Genomic DNA, 21,120 nt, shown 5'->3' with positions numbered 1-21,120 from the left:
TAGTCTTCTCACCTGTTGTGTATCATGTGACAAGAACCCAGGCTCAACTACAAACAAAATGTGCGGGTGCTCAAATGCCCACTGCCCCTCATTTCCAAAATGTTTTCTCAGGCCAAGAGTTACTAAAGACTCCTGAAAGTGTCTAAGTCCTGAATTTACATTTTATTTTATTTTATTTTATTGAATCACCTTATGTTTTTTCAAATAACCTATTCTTAAAACTCAAATGACAACTATCTTCAGACCTCTCTTCTCTCCTCCCTCCTTCCCTCTTTCTTTCCTTCCATGCATCCATCTGTCATCTGCCACCTAAGCATCCATCATTCCCTCTTAAATGTTCCATCAGTGTCCTTGAAGTACCAAGCCCAGTGCTGGGCACTAGAACATGAAAGCAAGCAAGTAAGTTGTGGTTCTACTCTCATAGACCTAACAGTCAGACAGCAAATAGGCTGCTAAGCAAGAAGTAAAACACTACACAGCACAACAGTGCAATGATGAGAAAGCATGGAGCACTGCAGAAGCATGAGAGAGAGGAAAGCAGCCAGAATTGGGTGGGAGATGAAAAGACTTCCAAGGAAATGGCATCTCAAGGCTGAGGAGCAGTAGGAATTTGCCAGGCAAAGGTTCCAGGCAGAGGAAGTAAAAAAAAACTGAAGTGTAGCAGGTAAGAGAGGGTGGCACCTTCCAAGATGTAAATAAATATTAGTATGGAGAGGGGCCAAGAGAAGGAATGGTAGAGCTGTGTACTGATCCAAGAGAAGAAGCCCTTCAACAGACTACTAGGCAAAGCCAAGGAAAACCAGACGCATCTCCAAGCAAGGATACACTTGAAGGAAGGCCTGTCCCTGATGGGCTCAATGCGTACCACAACACAACAATCAGAGGCATGCTTTATGGCTTATAAAATATTGCAACAAGCTCTTGACAGTCAAATAAAAAAATACAATCAAGTTTTGTTTTTTGTTTTTTTTTTTTATGGAATACAGATCTCAGTAATTTCTAATTTTAATCTCATTTTAATTTTTGATAAAATGTACCCCCCCCCCCCAAATAGGTATATTACCTTCTTTTTACCCTTTCCTCAGGGATAGGAAAAAGTCAGTGTCTCAGGCTTGCCATCTCCATTAAAATAGAGAAAACACTCGTATTTGGGTAAAGAAATTCTCCAGATGTTTTTAGTGATAGTCTACTTCAAAATCTTAACACTATCACACTCTGTTCTGTTTAACATTCAGGAAATTACTTTGCCTGTTTGGGTTCTGTGCACAATGCTTGGGGGAGCCAAGTAATACACTAAACCACAGGGCAAGAAACACTATTTACAATGCTGCTTTCTGGGGAGCCCCTGGGTACTCTCCTCTGCCTACTTTAAGATAAAGTCTAGGGGCGCCTGGGTGGCTCAGTCGGTTGAGCGTCCAACTTCGGCTCAGGTCATGATCTCACAGTCTGTGGGTTCAAGCCCCGCAACGGGCTCCGTGCTGACAGCTCAGAGCCTGGAGCCTGTTTTGGATTCTGTGTCTCCCTGTCTCTCTGACCCTCCCCCATTCATGCTCTGTCTCTCTCTGTCTCAAAAATAAATAAATGTTAATAATAAAAAAAATAAATAAAAATAAATAAAAATAAAAAGATAAAGTCTAATTCTAACTGCAGGGTGCTATGCCTTAACAGTGTAAAAATATAATCATTTCTCTGACTCCCTCACTGCTAATTTCTATTGAATACAACCAAAATTAGTTCTAAAACTTAATAAGAAAAAAATAACAGCCTCACTTACCTTTTTTAAGATGAAAATTCTGATCAGTATAAACAGCACGCCAGACATGAAACCAGACAACAGTGGGGATATAAACCAGGAAGCAACTGAATAATTAAAAAAAAATCTAATGAATGTTAAAATTCTACATAACTCAAGTCCTATTTATATGATACAATGATAACTAACACATAGTACATACATTAATAAATATTCCTGGAATTATTCACCTTAACTCAGAACCTAACAAACCTACTTCCCAGGCACAGCTGACCTTCGCACATGTGCAGCTGTCCTCAGACACAGAGTCCCACGTAAGTGAGCACATTTTCAGCACAGTCAGGTAAGGGACTCTGAGCTCTGGCCTGAAAAGACAGACTCCTTTGATTCCCCACTAAGCCCCTCCTGTCTGCTCATCTTCTCCATCCCTATGGAGACCTGATCCTTGCTCCAACAGTAAATGTTATTTAAAAGGTGAACCACCTTCCGTTTCCTTTTCCTAGTTCAGCCTGGTACTGACATCCTGACACTATAACCCAGTAGTTCCCAACTCTGGCTACACACTGGAAATATCTGGGGAGTTTTCAAACCCTAGTTATGCTCTGGTTCCACTCCCCAAATTCTGACTTAAAAGGTTAGGAACGGGGCTTGGCACTGATTAAATTGCTTTCCCAGGTAATTCTAAGGTGCAGCCAGAGTTGAGACACACTGTTGAAGAAGCCTCCTGGGATCTGAGGTGATTCTCCTGGCTGTGTCCCTCCCTGCTTGGCAGGTCAGGGGTCTGTTTTGACCTAGAGCTCCAGACGCCACTGTGATTCTTATACAGATGAGTAACCCAGAGGATGGAGATGAAGTAGGAGAATGTTTTTCACAAAGGGCAGGTTTTTACTTACGGGGCTGAATGGATTTCCCTCTTGCTAAAAGCCAGAGCCAGGAGGCAGACTGTCAGACCTGTTAGACCAGTCCCTCCTGGGAAGCCTACAACCCAGAAGGAGCGCTAGAGTGTTTCCCGTGTTTCCTGAGCAGGAGGCAGACTGGGAGACCTCTCCAATGCAGTGAGGTAAGTAACACTGAGCTCACCCCAGGGTTCCCCATGACCATGAACTCTGCCTCCTGGACAATGAAGGTATTTTCTTTACTAGGGCCTAGTTTTTTTCTGACTACAGTCTGATTTCAGTCAGAAAAATTTCTTTTCTGTCTGGGAACAACAGATAGATACTGATTTTCAAAGCCAGATGACACTGAAAAGAGTAGAGTTCAAATTCATCTAAGACAGGGGCACCTGGGTGGCTCAGCCAGTGAAGCATCTGACTTCAGCTCAGGTCATGATCTCACAGTTCATGGGTTCAAGCCCTGTGTCAGGCTCTGTGCTGACAGCTCAGAGCCTGGATGGAGCCTGCTTCGGATTCTGTCTCCCTCTCTCTCTGTCCCTCCCCCACTCATGCTCTGTCTCTCTCTCTCTCTCAAATAAATATTAAAAAAATTAAAATTAAAATTAAAATAATTCATCTAACACATAAAAGTTCACAATCTCTGTGAGGAGAAATCTTACTGGCAAATGGACTGCCCATATAGGTCTTCTAAACCTTAACATCCAAAGGGGAAAATATATTATAATGGTGACTTTTAATAAAACTTACTCTAGAGAATGTAAACTTTCCTTCTGATAGGTAAAAGAAAAATGGCAATTACCAATCTTGACAAGCTCCATCCACTGCACACCTTGTGTACCAATTGCAACAAGTGAGAATCCTATAGTAGAACCAACGATGCAATGAGTTCCTGAGATTGGAAGTCTCAGGAAGGATGCAATGAGCTGCCAAACAGCTGAGCCTTTAGGTGGAAAGATTAAAAAAAAAAAAAAAGAGGTCAGACATAGAATACGGCATCTCAAATAGCCACAAAAGGAAGAAGCCCAAATTACTGTTCTCCATAACACCTCCCTAGGGTTGATTTTTTTTTTTTTATGGATTATTTCTTTACAGAGTGCTTAAGTCCTAACAAAAATCACTCATTGAACTTTAGTCAAAGGAATATTCTTCAACACTGAAGGGATAATGATGATTTATTGAAAGAAACATATTTTAAAAGTGTTTAAAGTTTTTTGATGTCAGTTATTAACTGCTTTTGTCACATTTAGGTGCTGACGATGAACTTGTTTTGATGTGAAGGGTGGCCAAGACCAAGCAAGAAATTACAGACTCTAGAGAACACAGAGCAACATGAAAGGCTGCATACTGGAAAAGATTTCACTGTAGTTATGCCTATCATCACATAATGAGGAGGGCTAGATACCAGCGATGTCCTATTAGTCTGTCAGAGAGACTGTAATATACAAACAACTCATTACATTGTACACCTCAAATTAATATAGTGTTACATGTCAATTACACCTCAATAAAAAAATAAAAATAAAAGAGATTGTGTAATTCCACATTGTTTTTTGTAGTTGTGCCTCTCATATGAGAAGTCACCATGAAATCTAACCCACAGGTGGGCATCTGCTCTCAGCCCCTACCCAGAATGCCAGGCATCTTCTATGCAACCTCCCTCAAGTCTTCTAATTCTTTATTAAGTTAAGAGGATCCTTAGTTTTGGCTTTGTGTCCTTTTACCTCAATTTCACCTCCTTTTCCAGGCTTAATGTTTTTCTAGGCTACAGTTCACTCCAGATATTTTCATAAGCAGATCAAATTCTGCAGTGCATATTAAAAGCATCAGCTGGGCGAGATCACTTTCAGAAACAGTTGTCAAAAAGCTCATATAGGACTGTAAGGGAACAAAGGGCTTGGCTGATAAGCAGGGCACGTTATTAATCCCAAATGTTAATTCTGGAAATCTGTTGCTTGGCAGCAGCACTTTTAAGCAAATCCCTGGCATTTTCTTCAAAAATATCTGAGTTACAGAGGGTCATTAATGGCTGTGCAGGCCCTAATTTGTGAGGCAATGCTGACATCAGCTCCATGAGTGCCGGGCAGGCCCACCTGTGAGCCAAATTATTGGCTGTGACCCTGTCTACGTCTATCCCTGTCCCTGGAGTGTGTTGGGAGGAGGAGGGGCCAGCCTCCATGGCAGCACCCAGGCCTCCCCATGGACAATTCCTTAAGCCTCCACATCTAAGCCCTGAGCTCCTGAATGACTGACTAGTTTGTTTTAAAAATAGAGCCAAAATTTGGAGCATGTTACATGGCACAGAACAGTAACTTGAAAAACATACTTATGATTTCTATTCTTACGAAACTAAAATAATCTCATGATGTTAATAGTATAAACTCACCCAAATGAATTTCAGACCATGAGGTTTTCTTTACTGAAAGCTGCTATCCCTCTCTGGCTGACTTTATAACATACGTCTTGGAGCAGCAGGGTTTGTAAGGAAAGGTCAGGAGGACAGGGCTGCCTTCCACGGAGGTGGGGGGAAGGTGGGAAAGAGGTGAGAAAGGGGGCCAGTGGGCACAAAGGAAAGGGCTGCAGAAAGGAGGGGAAGGTGAAGGTGGGTATTTGCAGGACGCCTGGCAAAGTGAGAGTGGGGCAGCCCTCCTAACCCTCGGGAATTTCTGAAGGCTGATGGGATTAATCTTCTTAATGTTAAGAAAAACAGTGGGAAAAAAGGTATTTTAACTTAAGATAACGATATCTTATAAAGAGGAAGGGATTAAGTATGAAACAACGGTATAAGACAAAACCTAGGGAGAGTGGGGGAAAGGTGAGCACCTCTGAGGCAACAGATTCCCGGGAAGACGGAAGAGTGGCAGCTCAAAGGCGCAGGGTCACCCAGAAGCAGACCGGCAGTGTGAATGAGCCCGAAGAGGCTCCAGGCTCCTGAGAAGGCTCAGTGGTTAGGGAGCATTAAGGGGACAGGGTACTTCTTAGGGTGGTTCCAGGAGATGGCTTGTTCATGCTTTTGTGGGTATTTCCATGAGAAGATGGGGAGTTGTGAATTCTCAGATTTTTGGAACCATTGGTGGTTTTCATACTAAGTGGACTATTGCTTTAGGGCTGAGCTCAGCGTCCCAAAAGGGAACTTGTTCAGAAAGTTTGGCTAGCACAAATAATTTCTTCCACCCAATGAACCCAACGCTACCACAACTCTATCAGAAAGCACAGAGACCCAAGGGCTTAGGGAAATGTTTCTTAAGAAAAAAAGGAAAAAATAAAAGAACAGAATAAAAGGATAGGGGGAGAGAAAGAGAGAAGAAATGGATATTGAGTTTAGAAGAGAAAGATGGGGACAATTCAGGCATTGGAACAGAATCAGCTTTGGTTCTGGCCAATAATAATTATACCATTGTATTAACAAAGCTCTCATTTGCAAGAAATCCAATTTTAAAAATCTAGGTAACTCACACAAATTCCTAACAAAAACAGGCTTTGAGATTCATCTAACCACACACCAAAAAAAAAAAAAAAAAAAAAAAAAAAAAGGAAAAGAAAAGAAAGAAACCAAAGCAAACAAAATCAAGTTATTCAAGCAAAACCCCAAATTGCTTTGGTTAACCTAAATTCTAGTTGAGGTAAGTATTCTTCATTCTTTCAGTAAAGAGCCAAAGGCCAGGGGTGAGAGAACTGAGAAACTGGACAAGTTATACTGCTCACATGAAAAGTGAGCAGTGACAAGAAGCTCGAGGTTCACAAGGCTTTCTGCCTAACCCAGAGCCTCTCTGTGGCCTCACTAACAATCTCTTTAATACATGACCATTCTTCAGAAGTTCTATCCAACAAAAGGAGAAACTGCTGTTAAGATTTAATTTGATCAGTGCTTTTCTTTATTACTCCCTTACTTTCAACATTTCTTGGGGCGCCTGGGTGGCTCAGTTAGTTGGTTAAGCATCCGACTCTTGATTTCAGCTGAGGTCATGATCTCACGGTTGTTAAGACTGATCCCTGTATGGGCTCCTCATATGGGGCTCCTCACTGAGCATGGAGCCTGCTTAAGATTCTCTTTCCCTAGGGGCACCTGGGTGATTCAGTTGGTTGAGCGTCCAACTTCAGCTCAGGTCATGATCTCACAGCTTGTGAGTTCGAGCCCCAAGTCAGGCTCTGTGCTAACAGCTCAAAGCCTGGAGCCTGCTTCGGATTCTGTGTGTGTCTCTCTCTCTCTGCCCCTAACCCACTTGCATTCTGTCTCTGTCTCTCTCAAAAATAAATAAACATTAAAAAAAAAAAAAAAGATTCTCTTTCCCTCACCCTCTGCCCCTCCTCCACTCACGTGGGGGGTGGTGTAGAGAGGGAGGCACGGGCACTCTCTAAAAAAAAAAATTCTCACCCGTAGCATCCTGACTGGAAAGATTTTAACTTCAGCTCGATATGATTAGGTAGGTCTTAGATACCTATTGCGACAACCAAGATGATCTTTATAAATAACTGTTAGTTTTCTAAGGGAAATCCCACTTACATATGACTATGATGAGACATAGATGTTCAGTGAGGGTAAGTAAAATTCAATCATCACAACAGCTGCTGGAAATAAAGCAATTGTGAACCTTACATCTTTAAGTGTTGAGAAATAGGAACTCCTTGGCACGTATCACCAGCATACTGTGCTTAACAGTATTCAATACCTTAGTACATCTGTATTGGATATGGATCAAATGCCAACAACTTCTCAAACTAACTTGCTGTAACAAAAAGATGGTGTGTAATCTTCTATTAGGCAAATATGCCCACATTCTGGGTCCTTAAGAAATGCTAGTGACAGTACAGAACTAGGGACCTGTGGAGTGTAGCTGTATTCCTGGTACACCAGCATCTTACCTCCTACTGCAGGACTCTTCCTACAAAAGGATATGTCCTGTTGAAAGCAGAAGGTGGTAGGATTCCTCTCTAACCCTCTTCTCCCTAACCAAATTACCCGTATAGATCAGCTGTCTGCTGGGACGTCATCTCTACCTAGAGGCAAGCAGAGAAAGAGTCCTGTCAGCTGCACTTAAGATATTCCTGCCTGAATCTTGTTCTCAGCTGTAGCAAGTGCAGGAAGGGAAGCGCCCCATAGTGCTTCAAGTTGATGGTCACCCTGACCAATGGAGAAATCACACTGTTTGACTGGGTCAATCTGCTTATTAACATGCTTCATTGCCCTTGACACTTTTCTTTCATCTAGACAACCGGAAACCACCAGTATAAGGTCATACTGTAAACAGGTGACACACAAATGGTCTTTTGGCCAGAAAACAAAACAAACATCCCAAATGGAGCTTCCAGAGGTAGAAATCAGAAAATCAAAACAAAAGCCACAAAAAGGATTACAAATAACGTAGAAGACTGGAATTTCTTGAAACACAGGCACTTAAGATTCATCTGGTAACTACTCAAGCACACAAACCGAGAACACAAAAGTTAGTAAAAACTGTTTCTTAGCATCCAAGTATTCAAAACAGTGCATCGTAACTGATGAAATATCTATGGAAATATCAAGGCTATTTCGCAAGTAAACCTTACAAACACATTCACTTAGACAAGTTATTTCTTTAAAATCTTTCAAACCACTTGAAAATGACAGCTATTATACAATCTTTGTCTGGACTTCATAAATAAAGTACTCTTAGCCAAAACTATTTTAACAGCAAAGTTTGCTAAGAATTTGAGAAAATGGTTGCTTGACACTTGAACACTAAAAAAAAAAAAAAAAAAAAAAAAAAAATGAAATTAAAGTGCAGAAAGCAAAAATAAGATGCAGTAAATATGAAACATCACACCAGTTTCTGAAGTTAAAGCAAAGATCACATTTATGGACAGGACAGAAGTACTGTAGGGAAGGAAGTAGGCCAGTGGAAACGTTTCTTATTGACGTAAAGAGTAATGCTACTTACCAACCATTGCACTAACTTCCCCAGCCATTAGTGTTTCTACTGTCTCGTTGTATAGGTTCACATCAATGATACCTTTTCGAATGGTCTCTCCTACTTTGGCTCCCAATAACACTGAGCCAGTGGTTTCAAATATCGAAGCCAAAATGCATGCCTGCCTCAAGGTCACCACGCCAGAGCCCACAGCAGTACCAAATGAATTGGCAACATCATTTGCACCAACGGAAAATGCCAAGATAAAAGCTATGATAAAACCCAAAATGACCATCCACAAATACTCATCCATGGCCATTTTGGAAAGTGGGCGCCAGGTACTTTTCTCGTGCAGGAATATTTTAAATAAACAAAGCTTGAGGTTATAAACGTCGTAAGGCCGAGAGTTCTTGTAAACAGTGAGTTTGCTCTGGAAAGTGCTGGACAATGTTAGAGCCTGAACAAACTGCTAACTGCTGGTTTTCAAACTACTGTCAGTACAGTTCATTTGGTTGTGTTCAGTCAGCGGTAAAACACATTCCATATTTTTCCTCCCAATCTGGGAAAGCTGTGATGTCTCCTCCTGTAACAGAAAACAAAAGAAATCAATTACCCTAAGCAACCTGTAACAGTTTGTTCTTTCAGAAATAAATGTTTTAAGCCTACTAATGGAATCTAACTTTGACATGTGACAGATCTAACCATAAAGCAACTCAAGGAAGATTATAATTAGGTTAACTGCCTACCCACCCCCCCCACCAAAAAAAAAAAAAAAAGAAAAGAAAAGAAAAAAAGCTGGTCTCTACAGTATCAGTGGTTGAAGAAGCATACTTTATAATTATAGGCTGCCAATTAAGCCTTAATAGGATATGACTTTATGCAATCTGCAAAATATATTTCAAATGGGCAAAAAAAATGAGGATGCAGTTGTAGAGTTTTTGAAATATGTGGAATGTGCCTAATTTCTTGGAACAGCGATTAACAAATGTGATTCTGTGACACCACAGGGTATGGCTAATTATCTACCTGCTCATTTACACATAAGGAATGAGCACTTTATGAGTACACCATGCATGTATCTGAAAGAAAGCTTACAGTTTCTAGTATAAAGTGACTAGCCAGAGGGTAACAAAGCCAGAAACCGAAGGCCCTTGCAGGAGGAACAGAGAAAGGTGCAGAATGAAACAATCCTATTGAAACACGATTCAGATGTCATGATTCCATGACTACCCATATCTCACTCAGAGGAAAAGCCAGAGGTCTCATCGCACCTTGGAAGACCCTCCAAGGTCTCCTCAGGGCCCCACCCCAGCCCACTGACCTCAGCTCCGATCGCTCCTTCCCTCGTGGGCTCCTTGCTTTTCCTTGAAAACACCAAGCACTCTCATCTCTGGGCCTTTGCACCTGCTGATCCCTCTGCCAGACAGAAATCTCCTGACAGCTGTGTAGCTACTCCTCATGCTATTTAGGTCTTTGCTCAAATGACATTGTGAAAGAGCAGCCCCTCCCCCCATGCCATTATCCGTCCTGCTCACCTTCCTTTTTATCTTTTCTACTTATCACTGCATTCATTCATCCATTCTTGTCTGTCTCCTTTCACTAGGGTCCAGGACACAGAATAGTGCCTGGCACATGGGAAGCCCTAATAAACTTGTTGATTACATGAAAAAAGAAGCTATTAAATATGGAGAAAAGACTTGCAATATTCCTTCACAATAAACAGTATATGTCACAAAATTAATATATCTATGAAGTAAATGTGTCACCAAAAGCTTTGGAACTATGGTATTCTATTATTATATAGTCAAAGTACCAAATCTGTGGTATCGTTTTCTTTGAATAGTATTAGGCATACAGAATGGTGCCTAGCACAGTCCAGTTCTTCACAGATGCTTATTGAATTGAACTGAATGAATTAGGCTCATACATCATAGACACAGACAATATAATGATCAATCAACATTAAGGTTATTTAGGAAGAAAAAAACCAGGATGCTAAATTTTACGTACTTTGTGCTTATGGCAATGTTAAAATACATATAAAAAGACCGGCAGGTAATATACTACAATCAGAACAGTGGCTAAATTTGAGTTGTAGTATTAAAGATGATTTTTTTTTCTTTCCATCAAAAACTGTAAACTGGGTTATATGCTTTTCAAACTAAAGTAGTGTATAATAAATCAATAAGCATCTACTGAGAGCCATCTATGTGTGCAATATTACAGGCATATCATGAAACAAAATATATACTAATAGATTTTATCATTTGCTAAGATTTGAAGGCTATGCAATTCTGGAGATTTAGATCCCACATGAGACAAATGAAAAGACCACTCTAAAGGCAAAAGACAATATTCTACTAAAAGAGTATTTTATTAATATCATGGGCACATTAAGTCTACAAATGAAAATACAAAATAGAAATATTTGGACCAATATTATCTAATCTTAAAGTAGAATTCTTGATGCAATCTTCTTTGCCAGGTTAGCTTGTCAAGAGGGCAAATAAGAAAGAATAACATCAACAAATACTGATTGATGAGCTCCCCTGTGCCAGTCACCAGGAATATGATGATGAGTAAAAATGGATGTGGGGCTTATGGCCCAGTGAGGGCAACACACACTAACCAAATAAACATACAAATGTATGACTGTTAGCTGTCATGAGTGCTACAAAGGCAGGAGGCACACATCATGCAGTGTCGTGACACCGCAGTTCTGGGTCTGAGAGGGCAGGGAAGGCTCAAGGGCGATCTAAGGATGGTGGAGTTGACTCTGGGGTGGGGGAGGCGTTCCAGGCACTGCCCGGGCAGGAAGGAGCAGCGTGAGGGAGGACAGGCAGGCCAGCATGAGGAAGCCGCAAGCAAGCTGACAGGAGCCCTACTCAAGACTGTGACCATCATGCAGACAGTCGGGTGCCACAGAAGGGTTTTAACCAGAGGGAGGCCGACCTGTCAGATGTTCATTTTGGAAAGGTCATTCTGGCTGCCATGCAGACAATGGGCTAGACAGAAGGGTGAATGTGGAGAGGTAATTACCAGGCTCCTCCTCCTGCATGGTTCGGGCATAAGGGGAGGCCCCTGGCCCAGCGAGGTGGTGGCACCGAAGGGAAGAGAAAGGACGTAAAGAGGTTTCAGTGGCTCAAGTCAAGTCAACTTTGTGGTGGCCTATGTGCAGGGGCTGAAAGAGACAGCTGGTTACTGACTCATGGACCTGGGATGAAAAATAGCCAAACAGAGTTTTTATGTTTTCTCTTTTACACTGTTTCTAGTTTTGTTTTTATGTTAGGAAGAGGTTTGAGCCCCGGTTCACTTTGGGACATGCTGCACACACAGGTAAATCATAGGAGCACCAAAGAAGGTATATCCTCAGCCCAGGCTTTTCATTGTCTTCACGATCCCTCAGGCAACATTTCAGACCAGGGATTCCCTCTCCTACTTAGATACTCTTAGACAACTTATTTCTATAATCATGTCTATGTTCTTTGATTCAGCTTTTCTCTTTCACATTACATCCGATAAACATCTGGTTAAGGAGAAAGGTGTTTTTGAGACCAAATGACTACTATTTTGTTTTATATTTATAGGGCCTGTTTTTTTTTTTTTTTATGACAAGTACCAACACCCTGATTTTCTCCCTCTTCCATTAATTTTTATCAAACAGGAGCAAAATAAAACAAAGCAGTTAAACAAGTGTGCAACTTGCTGCACAGAAGGTGGTAATGCTGCTGAGACGGGGCCACTGTCAGGGGTGGCCAGGGAACATCGCACACAAGGCCAAGACTGTCGAGAATACAGAAGCCCAAATTCAGAGTGGCTGAGGTCTGGCCGGGTATGACACCTGAGAGTGCTGGGTGTTTGAAAGCAGGATTTTGGAGGTGAGCAATCAAATCAGTGGGGACGGATCAGCTTAATCAACAAGTGATGTTGGGCCAATGTGCTAATTGCTAATTAACTGGAAGGAAGAAAAAAAGATCCCTACCTCATGCCAAAATAAATGGAAGATTTAAATGTGAAAACTGAAACCTGAAGAGAATAAGAAAAAAAAACATATGTAAATATTTACTTAATATTGGGATAAGGAAGGGACACCTGGGTAGCTTAGTCGGTTAAGCGCCTGACTCTTGATTTCCGCTCAGGTCATGATCCCAGTGTGGTGAGCCCCTGCATCAGGCTCTGCGCTGAGTGTGGAGCCTGCTTGAGAGGCAGCCTAGACCTGATACTGAAGAATCAACTCATTTGAGTTCTTAGAAATCATGTAGCTGGGAGACAGAGAGGCTTGATGTGTGGAAGCATCACATGTAAATGCCTCTTCTCCTCAGCAATGATTCTCAACAAGGGCGCAATGTTATAACTTCCAGTGAAAGCCTTGGTTCTTTTCTCTCTCCTACAAGAGCTTTTCTGAAAAGGGTCAGAAGATGAAGGAGGGTCAGAACAAGCCCCCTAACTCTCTCTCTCTCTTTCACCCAGTATGAAGCCCCTATATGGCTAAGATATTCTTATAAGGTTACAAGATATTCTTCAATTTTCAAATGCCGCCAACCTCTTGCATTTGAGGAACAGAAACCTTAGAATCTTTTGGATCATTGGGAGAGGTACTAGTGGTCTCGTGAATTCTGTCTCCCAAACCTGTAATGGTAATAAGATCCTCATTCTCTTTCCTCGGTGCCTTCAATGGCTTCTGAGCATGCTTCTCAACTCTGAGTTCTGCTCACCATCACTTCTGTCCCTTGATCTCTGAACCAGCCCTGCTTCCTTCACCAGGCCCAGTGAGCATGCTGGCAGGACTCCCAAGTAAAGTGTTTACAGATTCTCTCTCTAGAATTTCCTCCATGAGCATCTGCTTCACCTCTACCTCATACCCTCTTATCTACTACACTAGAAATATGAATGCTGAAGAAAAAGTGAAAACAAACATTCTCAGAATATTTCTAGATGAATTTGTACACTGTCTAAAAACAGGGATGTTGCTGAGTTGTAGCACTTAATAGACATTAATGCAAAAAAAGCCTGGGTGGGAGGCTCCCTGCTCTGAAATGCTGCTGAAGAGAACATCCAAGATGACCCCTGGTCTTTCCAAGCAAACATGCGGAGGATGTGCCTGCTCCAGTCTTCCATCCACGCTCCTCCTCTCTCAGCATCGGAGCCCAATCAGCTCCTCAGCCGGCATGACCCAACCCAGACAAGCAGGTCTGTGGTGGACTGTGGCTGAGTTATGACTCGTTCCCAGGGATCCTGTGGTTTTAAAGGCCTGGTCCATGGCCGACCTCCCTTCCTTGTTAGCTTCTGGCCTGTGGTGAGCTTTTCTCTGAGGTTTCATGGACTGCACCCAGGCCAAGCTCTCCCTCCACCATGTGAAGGGAAGGAGCCAGGTCCCCCATGCAGAGGACCTCAGTGCTCTGAAATAATTTTCCAACACCTCCTCTGAAGCCCAAAGTGCCTCACACTCAACTCTCTGAAAATGTAAAACCTACTTTCCTAGCAGCTAGGATTGGATCTTGAATTCTGACTCTTAGGTAGAAATTTGAAGACGGTAATCTCTTCAATGGCATGATGTAAAATCTACGACTCTCTGCTACCTGTGAGTGAATCTGACTACTTAACCATAAAAATGACCAGATTTTCATCAAGAAAATATTAAGTAAATATTTAAGTAAAAAGGGGGATACATTTTGGAAATCTCATTTGCAGAATAGTACAGCAGAATCATTTTTTTCTTTCAACATTCAGGATGTAGATCTTATCATAAGGAGTTTGTATTAACACCATCATTCTTTTTAAAAAATTTTTTTAAACTTTTTAAATTTATTTTTGAGAGACAAAGAGAGACAGAGTGTGAGTAGGGGACGGGCAGAGAGAGAGAGAGAGAGAAACATAGAATCCGGAGCAGGCTCCAGGCTCTGAGCTGTCAGCACAGAGCCCAACGTGGGGCCCGAACCCACGAACTGTGAGATCATGACCTGAACTGAAGTTGGACGACTGAGCCACCCAGGTGCCCCAACACCATCATTCTTGAATAGCTCGTGACAACATCTACTTTATATTCTTACATTTAAAAAATTAATTTAAGGGGTGCCTGGGTTGCCCGGTCGGTTAAGCGTCCTACTATTGATTTCAGCTCAGGTCATGATCTCACGGTTCGTGCGTTTGAGCCCCACATCAGGCTCTGCACTGAGTGTGGAGCCTGCTTGGCATTCTCTCTCTCTGTCTCTCTCTCTCCCTCTACCCCTCTCCTCTGCTCATGCTCTCTCAAAATAAACAAAAAATTAATTTAAAAAATAATAGTGTATTTATGATGAAAAATACTGAGTTTCATATTTTCACTCTAATGATAAAAAACTGAAACATTACTGGAATGGCTCTGAAACTTGCTTTAACTACCTTTAAACGGCATATTTACAGATATGCAAAGTAGTCTATGGGAACAAAGGAGCCTAAGGAAAGGCAGATGATATTCTGACTGAAGCAGAAGCAAGAAAGACAGCAAGAAAGGGGTTGAGAGGAGGGGTAGAGAAAAGAAAGAGGGAGGGAAACGGGGAAAAATGTCAGAAGGGGAGGCAAAACAGTCGAGCCAATGTTAGACCCAGCTTGGAACTGTATCTATGACACAGATCATAGAAGCAGGAATAAGCAGGTTTACTCTCTGGGGACAAAGAGCATGAGTGTAAAGCCTGATAATAAAGATGTAAGACATTCAAAGTGAACAGGCTGCAGATTTAAAACCTAGTATCAACTGAAAAAGAAGTGGCAAGACAGTTTGCTAAGACACTGTGGCTCATTCCCAGCACTGCATGCTCTCCAGCTTCTCCTCTTCTCTCTGCCGTTAAAAAAAGGAACATTCGTGTCTCCGGCATGAAGAACAGGAAAGAGCACAGGACCTGCGGTCAGAGGTTCTGGGTCCATTCCAATCCAGCTAGCTACTGGCTACACAACCATGGGCAAGTCACTGAAATGACTTATCTGAAAAATGGGAATAATAGTACATAATGTGGAGGCCATGCAGAAGCCCTAGTTCAGTGCCAGGGATCAATACATGGTGACTATTATCATTACTCGCAGATAAAGTCCTGGGGTAATGGTCAGGAAACTCAAGGCCTAATCCTGGCTCTGTTACTAAGTAGCAGTGTGACCTTGGGTAAGTCACATACACTTTCTGAATCCTGTTTCATCATCTGTAAAATGGGGATAGTAATAATACATGTGCTTTATAGAATTATTGTTAGGATCAAATCTAATGTATGCACGAGTGCTTTGTAAGTTGTGGTTAGCTTCAAGCAACCTGAAGGTATCAGTACCACTGTAGGCATAGGAAGAACAACCTGAGGTTTCAATAATCCTTCTGGAAGGATCTTTCTCACTCTTATGTCCCCCACCTCTAGTAGTCATGTGGCTATACCCAGTCCACCTTCCTCTAGTCCTGCTCTTCTTCCTCAATGTACAAACTCTGGCCTTGTCTTTGATTCAAGATTGATATGCACTCTAAGGCCCAGGAACAGTTCTGAGGAGTGGAGGGAGTGAAGAGGTAGACAAAGAAACTTCTAAAAGGTGCCAAGAAAAGAGCATCACGCAAAATGTTTAAGCCACTTCGGACAACAGGTTGGCAGTTTCTTATAAAGCGTATGCTTACCACACAAGTCAGCAGTCCCGTTCTGAGGTATTTTCACCCAAGGGAAGTGAAAACATATGTCTACGCAGGAAACTTTTCATTCTATATCTTGAGTATCAAAAACGTATTAAACTGTACACTTGCAACTGGTGAATTTTAGTGCATGTAAACTGTACCTGAATAAAACTAACTATAAATAACACCAGCATATATAAATATGTGAGGTGATAGAGGTATTCATTAACTAGATGGGAGGACTCCTTTTGCAATATATATGCATATAAAATCACCGTGGTGTACATTTCAAATATCTTACAATTTTGTCAATTATACCTCAGTAAACCTGAGGAAAAAAACCCATAAAAACCATTCGCTTTTGATATTTCTCCTTTCCTATATTGACAGCATTGCCTCCCCCTGCCCCCCAAGCTCCCCTTTAAATAGTAGAAAGAAAAAAAGAAAGAAAGAAAGAAAGAAAGAAAGAAAGAAAGAAAGAAAGAAAGAAAGTTCTCTTATTCAATGAAAGAAGCAACATTCCACTTAGATGCAATAAAAGCAGCCAGTTCAACCAATCGAGCAAGGCTCAAAGACAGGGTGTCACATCTTGTTAAAACAATGGCAGCAAGAAGCAAAGAGCAAATATAGATCAAGTAGAGGAGGTGGCTGACTTACAACTGCAAATACAGAGTTCCACAGAAAGGGACTCAGATAGAACTCTTTCGAGGCCAGAGATGTAAGAGAAAGGCCTGCTGTGAGGACAAACTAGTGAACTCTCTTCCAACTAGGCACGTACTACTTGCACAGAAAAAGAAAAGCAGGGCATTCCTGTGGAGACAAGTGTTCGACCTCACTTCTCCAGGATCCAAAAGGTGGAAACCCATTTATATGCATTCAGGTTTAGGGCAAATATAAACAGCTGGGCTGAAAATCACTCCTACAGAGGCCCACAGATTGAAGACTGTTTAAATCTGGACTTGTGGACACTTCATACACCAAAAATTTCAAGGAGGTCAATTAAAATAAGTTAGAGTAGAAGCAAACTATAAAGAAAAGTGTCACCTTGCTCTGCTACTCCAATACCAATTCTAAAATCAGTTCTGAAATGTTCTCTCTCATAAGTATAGTTGGAAATGATTTAAACGGTTCTAAGTAGGACCATTTATTTTTCATATGGGAAATGGTCCTTATAAACACACCAGGCTGGGTCAGATCCATGGTGGTCCCAGTACTCTCTCTTGAACAGAGAGTACTCAGGGAGGGGATGGGTGTCTTTATGACATTAACCTCACAAGCTCAAGAAAATAAGCAAATAATGTGAAATGTGAACAAATACTGATATACAAAAATGTCATTTATTATGATCACGAAAAAAAGAAAACCATTTAATTGTCCCCAGACAGGAGGAAAGGCTGAGGAAATACTGGTGACTTCTAAAGAGGAAATATAACATATTCACTAACATAATGTAACTTGAGAATTTTTCATGGCATTGGAACACAGTCTGCTATGGAAAAAACCAGCATACAAATGGTGTGTGCCATATGATCAGCTATGCTTAAGCACGCACCAGTAATGAGGCTTTAAAGAAATAGGGCCAAGGTTCAGCATTCTCTAGGTGCTCTTGACATTTTTTTTATATTATCCAAAACTTCCTATGATGAGCAACTACTAGTTTTTAGCATTGGGAAACTGTTTAAAACACTACAAAGGAAAGCACATTTTTTTTTAAAAGTTAGGAATGTACCACCAAAATATGCTTTGTTTTTGCTAATAAACAAAATGAATTTACTATCAATCTGTTTTCAGCCCAGGCCTCTCAGACAATTCTTCCATCAAGTTTATGACCTATAATTTAAGATATAAATACATCTATATATTTTTATTTATCTTTTTCACTTTCAAGAACATCCCTTTGTCCTGGCACCTGAGCACTGTGTGAAAAGGTCACTGGTTTGGACCAAACCTTTGGACATGGTTTGGAGTCGTCTATCATATTCCCATCTACGGGATTCTAAAGGGCATCCTCAGTCACACCTGGTCCTTCTTTAGAATTCTTCCTTCATCCTTTGTACGCTTCTCTTGAGGACTGGCCAGAAGAACTGAACTTCACCCAGAGAATACGAAAATGTCCTGAGGGTGCCAAGTGCACTGCAAGCCTTTTTACTGGAACAGTATTTGAGGTTAATCCTCACAAGGAACAACCTAAGATTAGTCTCTTATTCCTATTTTGGTTCACAGCATTAGAGAATCAGAGAACATCAGAGTTTGAAAAGTCTTGAGAAGTCATCTGGTCCAATTTTGGTCGTTTTGAAGATGTGACTGTCGTAACAAAGTAGAAGTGAGATGGTGGTTCCTACTTACTATGTGGAGTAAAAGCAGTGTAAAGAGGTGATGCTCCTGGTTGGCATTCATCAGGCCTTCTTAATGACACTAGCTCCTCTTTGGGGAATTGAGATTCCTTGGGGTCTTGGCCTGAGCTGGGGATGGGGAGGCAGGAACAATGGGGAAAGAGGAAAGGGTAAAAAAGAGAACCGGCTACAAGGAGCGCTGCAGAGCCATGATCTTTGTAAATTTTCAAGATCAGATGGTATCTTCAAGTCCCATCCAACCCAATTATTCTGTATCAACCAGAGACCACAGGACTAGGAAGAGGCAGTGCAGTCTGCAACTATGAACCGCAGGATTGTGCTGTGGGGAGAGGGGGTGGAAATTCCTGACCCTTTCTCGAACAATGCCATCAACGGCCCTCATGAATTTCTGGAACATGCACAAACTTATTTTGCTCCTCGATATAAAGTTTCCACTGCAGATCCTGTGGGCTCAGCGTCTCCAGACCCTGTTTCTTCTGCAGGCCTCATTCCTGCTGTATCCACTCTCCCTCCTGCATTTTTGTCATTCTGACATTTAAGTTTCTTTTTGGCTCATAAAGCATGTGTTATTTAGATGTTTTCCAAAAGCCTTTTGCTCTGTATGAAGGCGTTATAAGAAATCTGTTAAGTAAATATATTTTTAAAAGGATAAAGAGAAATAAAGAGCAACAATAATGAAAAGGAGATAAAAGGAGTTACTACAAGGATGGCTGGGTGGCTCAGGTCACAATATCACAGGTTCCTGGGTTTGAGACCTGGATCAGTCTCTGTACAGACAGTGCAGAGCGTGCTTGGGATTCTCTCTCTCCCTCTCTCTGTCCCTCCCCCCCTTAAAATAAATAAATAATGAATGAATGAATGAATGAATAAATAAATAAATAAATAAATAAATAAATAAATAAATAAATGCTTTATGGCGATTTGGCCTGAAGAAGAGAAGACACAGAAGTTTTTAAAAACTGAAAGACTACCCCAGGAGGTGCAAGCGCCATTTCTTTGGAGATGTTCAAATGGAATTTGAATGACTGTATGAGCAGTTATCTTAAAAAAGCTTTAATGTTTCTATTTTATTTTTTATTTTTTAAAAAGATTTTGGTTTTTTAAATTGTTTTTTTAATGTTTATTTATTTTTGAGAGAGAGAAAGAGACAGAGCATGAGCAGGGGAGGGGCAGAGAGAGAGGGAAACACAGAATCAGAAGCAGGTTCCAGGCTCCAAGCTGTCAGCACAGAGCCCAACGCCAGGCTCGAACCCACCAACCGTGAGATCATGACCTGAGCCAAAGTCAGATGCTCAACTGACTGAGCCAAACAGGCACCCTTGTTTTTAAGTAATACTTACACCCAACGTGGGGCTCGAACCCACAATTCCAAGATCAAGAGTCACATGCTCCATTGACTGAGCCGGCTGAGCACCCCAGTTGTTTCTATTTCAAATTTCATGATTCTACAAAGTTACTATAATGAAATACATATTGGCCACTCTATCAAATTTGGAGATATGGCAAACAGTCTTTCATTGTAGTAAGACTGCCCTTGGAGAGGAAGAAAAAATTTGTAACTGAATGGCTTGTTGCACACTGCAGTGTGCTCCCATCAGAAATGTGGAATTAGGGGCGCCTGGGGTGGTTCAGTCGGTCATGAGTTCAAGCCCGGCATCAGGTGAGCTCGCGCCCCGCTTCAGGTGAGCGTGAGTCCTACATCAGGTGAGCACGAACCGAACCGGCTCAGGGCTCCACACTCTCCCTCTCTTTCTCTGCCCCTTGCTCACTAGTGCTTTCTCTTTCTCTCTCAAAAAATAATTAATTTGAAAAAAAAGAAACGTGAAAGCTGCTAAGAGTTTCTTTGTTTTTGTTTTTTTAAGGATTATGACCCCCTTGCTGGAATGTTGTAGGTACCTACCATGTAGGTAGGAACAGAACTGTTCCAGTTCTGTGCCCTGAAGTGTTGGGCTGTCTGGCTAAGCTCTAGGAGCTGTATTAAGGAAATACTTTCCCTTCAGCTACAGTTTAAAATGAGACTATGTATGGGTATCCTGGTTCCTACATATTTATTTGCTAATTTTGTTTTGATTATACAAGCTCAACAGAAATATGAATGGTACTTATAAAAACATTGATTCCTGATACTACTACATATTCTTTCTATTAATAGAACATTAACATAAATAGAAGAGTGGATAGATGGAGATTATTATCTCAACTATTTTCCATGCTCAACTTACAGCTCCATAGCTCTTATTTTCATTCCAGAGGTTCTTAAGCAATAGTTCTTAGGCAGCAGAAAAAGCAAGAGGGAACAAATAATTATTAATTGATTCAGTCAGACTTTTCCTTTTTTGCAATTCAAAAACTGGTTGGTTCAGGCCTGAAAGTTGGTTCAGGCCTCTGAAGTGCTTTATCAGAAGTCTGCAAACTTAATTCAATTCCACCCAAATTCACAGTGTAAACAGTCTAAACAAGGCAGTAAGTCTAAAACATTGTTTGGGCAGGAAGTCAGGTGAAAATTTAGCAGTTCCTCCTATCTCTCATTGAGACAACTGAAATTGAAATCTTTTTACTAACAAGAAACCATAAGCATTTGCTTGCTACCACCCTCAAAGAATGATGGGAAATA

The 21,120-nt window shown here is 41.3% G+C and overlaps 1 protein-coding gene across 8 annotated transcripts in view; it reads right to left on the bottom strand.

The window, feature by feature from the left end:
* The window catches only part of SLC20A2 (solute carrier family 20 member 2), a 106,445-nt gene that overhangs the window by 39,981 nt on the left and 45,344 nt on the right, over window positions 1-21,120 (bottom strand). For 6 of the 8 annotated variants that reach the window (XM_019440663.2, XM_019440666.2, XM_019440669.2 and 3 more), the window contains 3 exons: window positions 8,562-9,114; window positions 3,446-3,586; window positions 1,775-1,860 (listed from right to left, as the gene is read on the bottom strand). In XM_019440663.2, coding sequence (XP_019296208.2) covers window positions 1,775-1,860; window positions 3,446-3,586; window positions 8,562-8,850 — 516 coding nt within the window. In that variant the 5' untranslated portion in view covers window positions 8,851-9,114. Of the gene's footprint in view, window positions 1-1,774; window positions 1,861-3,445; window positions 3,587-8,561; window positions 9,115-11,570; window positions 11,713-21,120 lie in introns of all 8 variants that reach the window. The other 2 variants (XM_019440665.2, XM_019440668.2) reach the window with 1 other exon arrangement.

This window comes from Panthera pardus, unplaced genomic scaffold (genome assembly GCF_024362965.1).
Source record: "Panthera pardus isolate Hobbes unplaced genomic scaffold, ASM2436296v1 HiC_scaffold_13, whole genome shotgun sequence".
NCBI classification, from domain to species: Eukaryota; Metazoa; Chordata; class Mammalia; order Carnivora; family Felidae; genus Panthera; species Panthera pardus.
The sequence above is the reverse complement of the archived record's forward strand: the minus strand, read 5'-3'. Positions and strand labels throughout refer to the sequence as shown.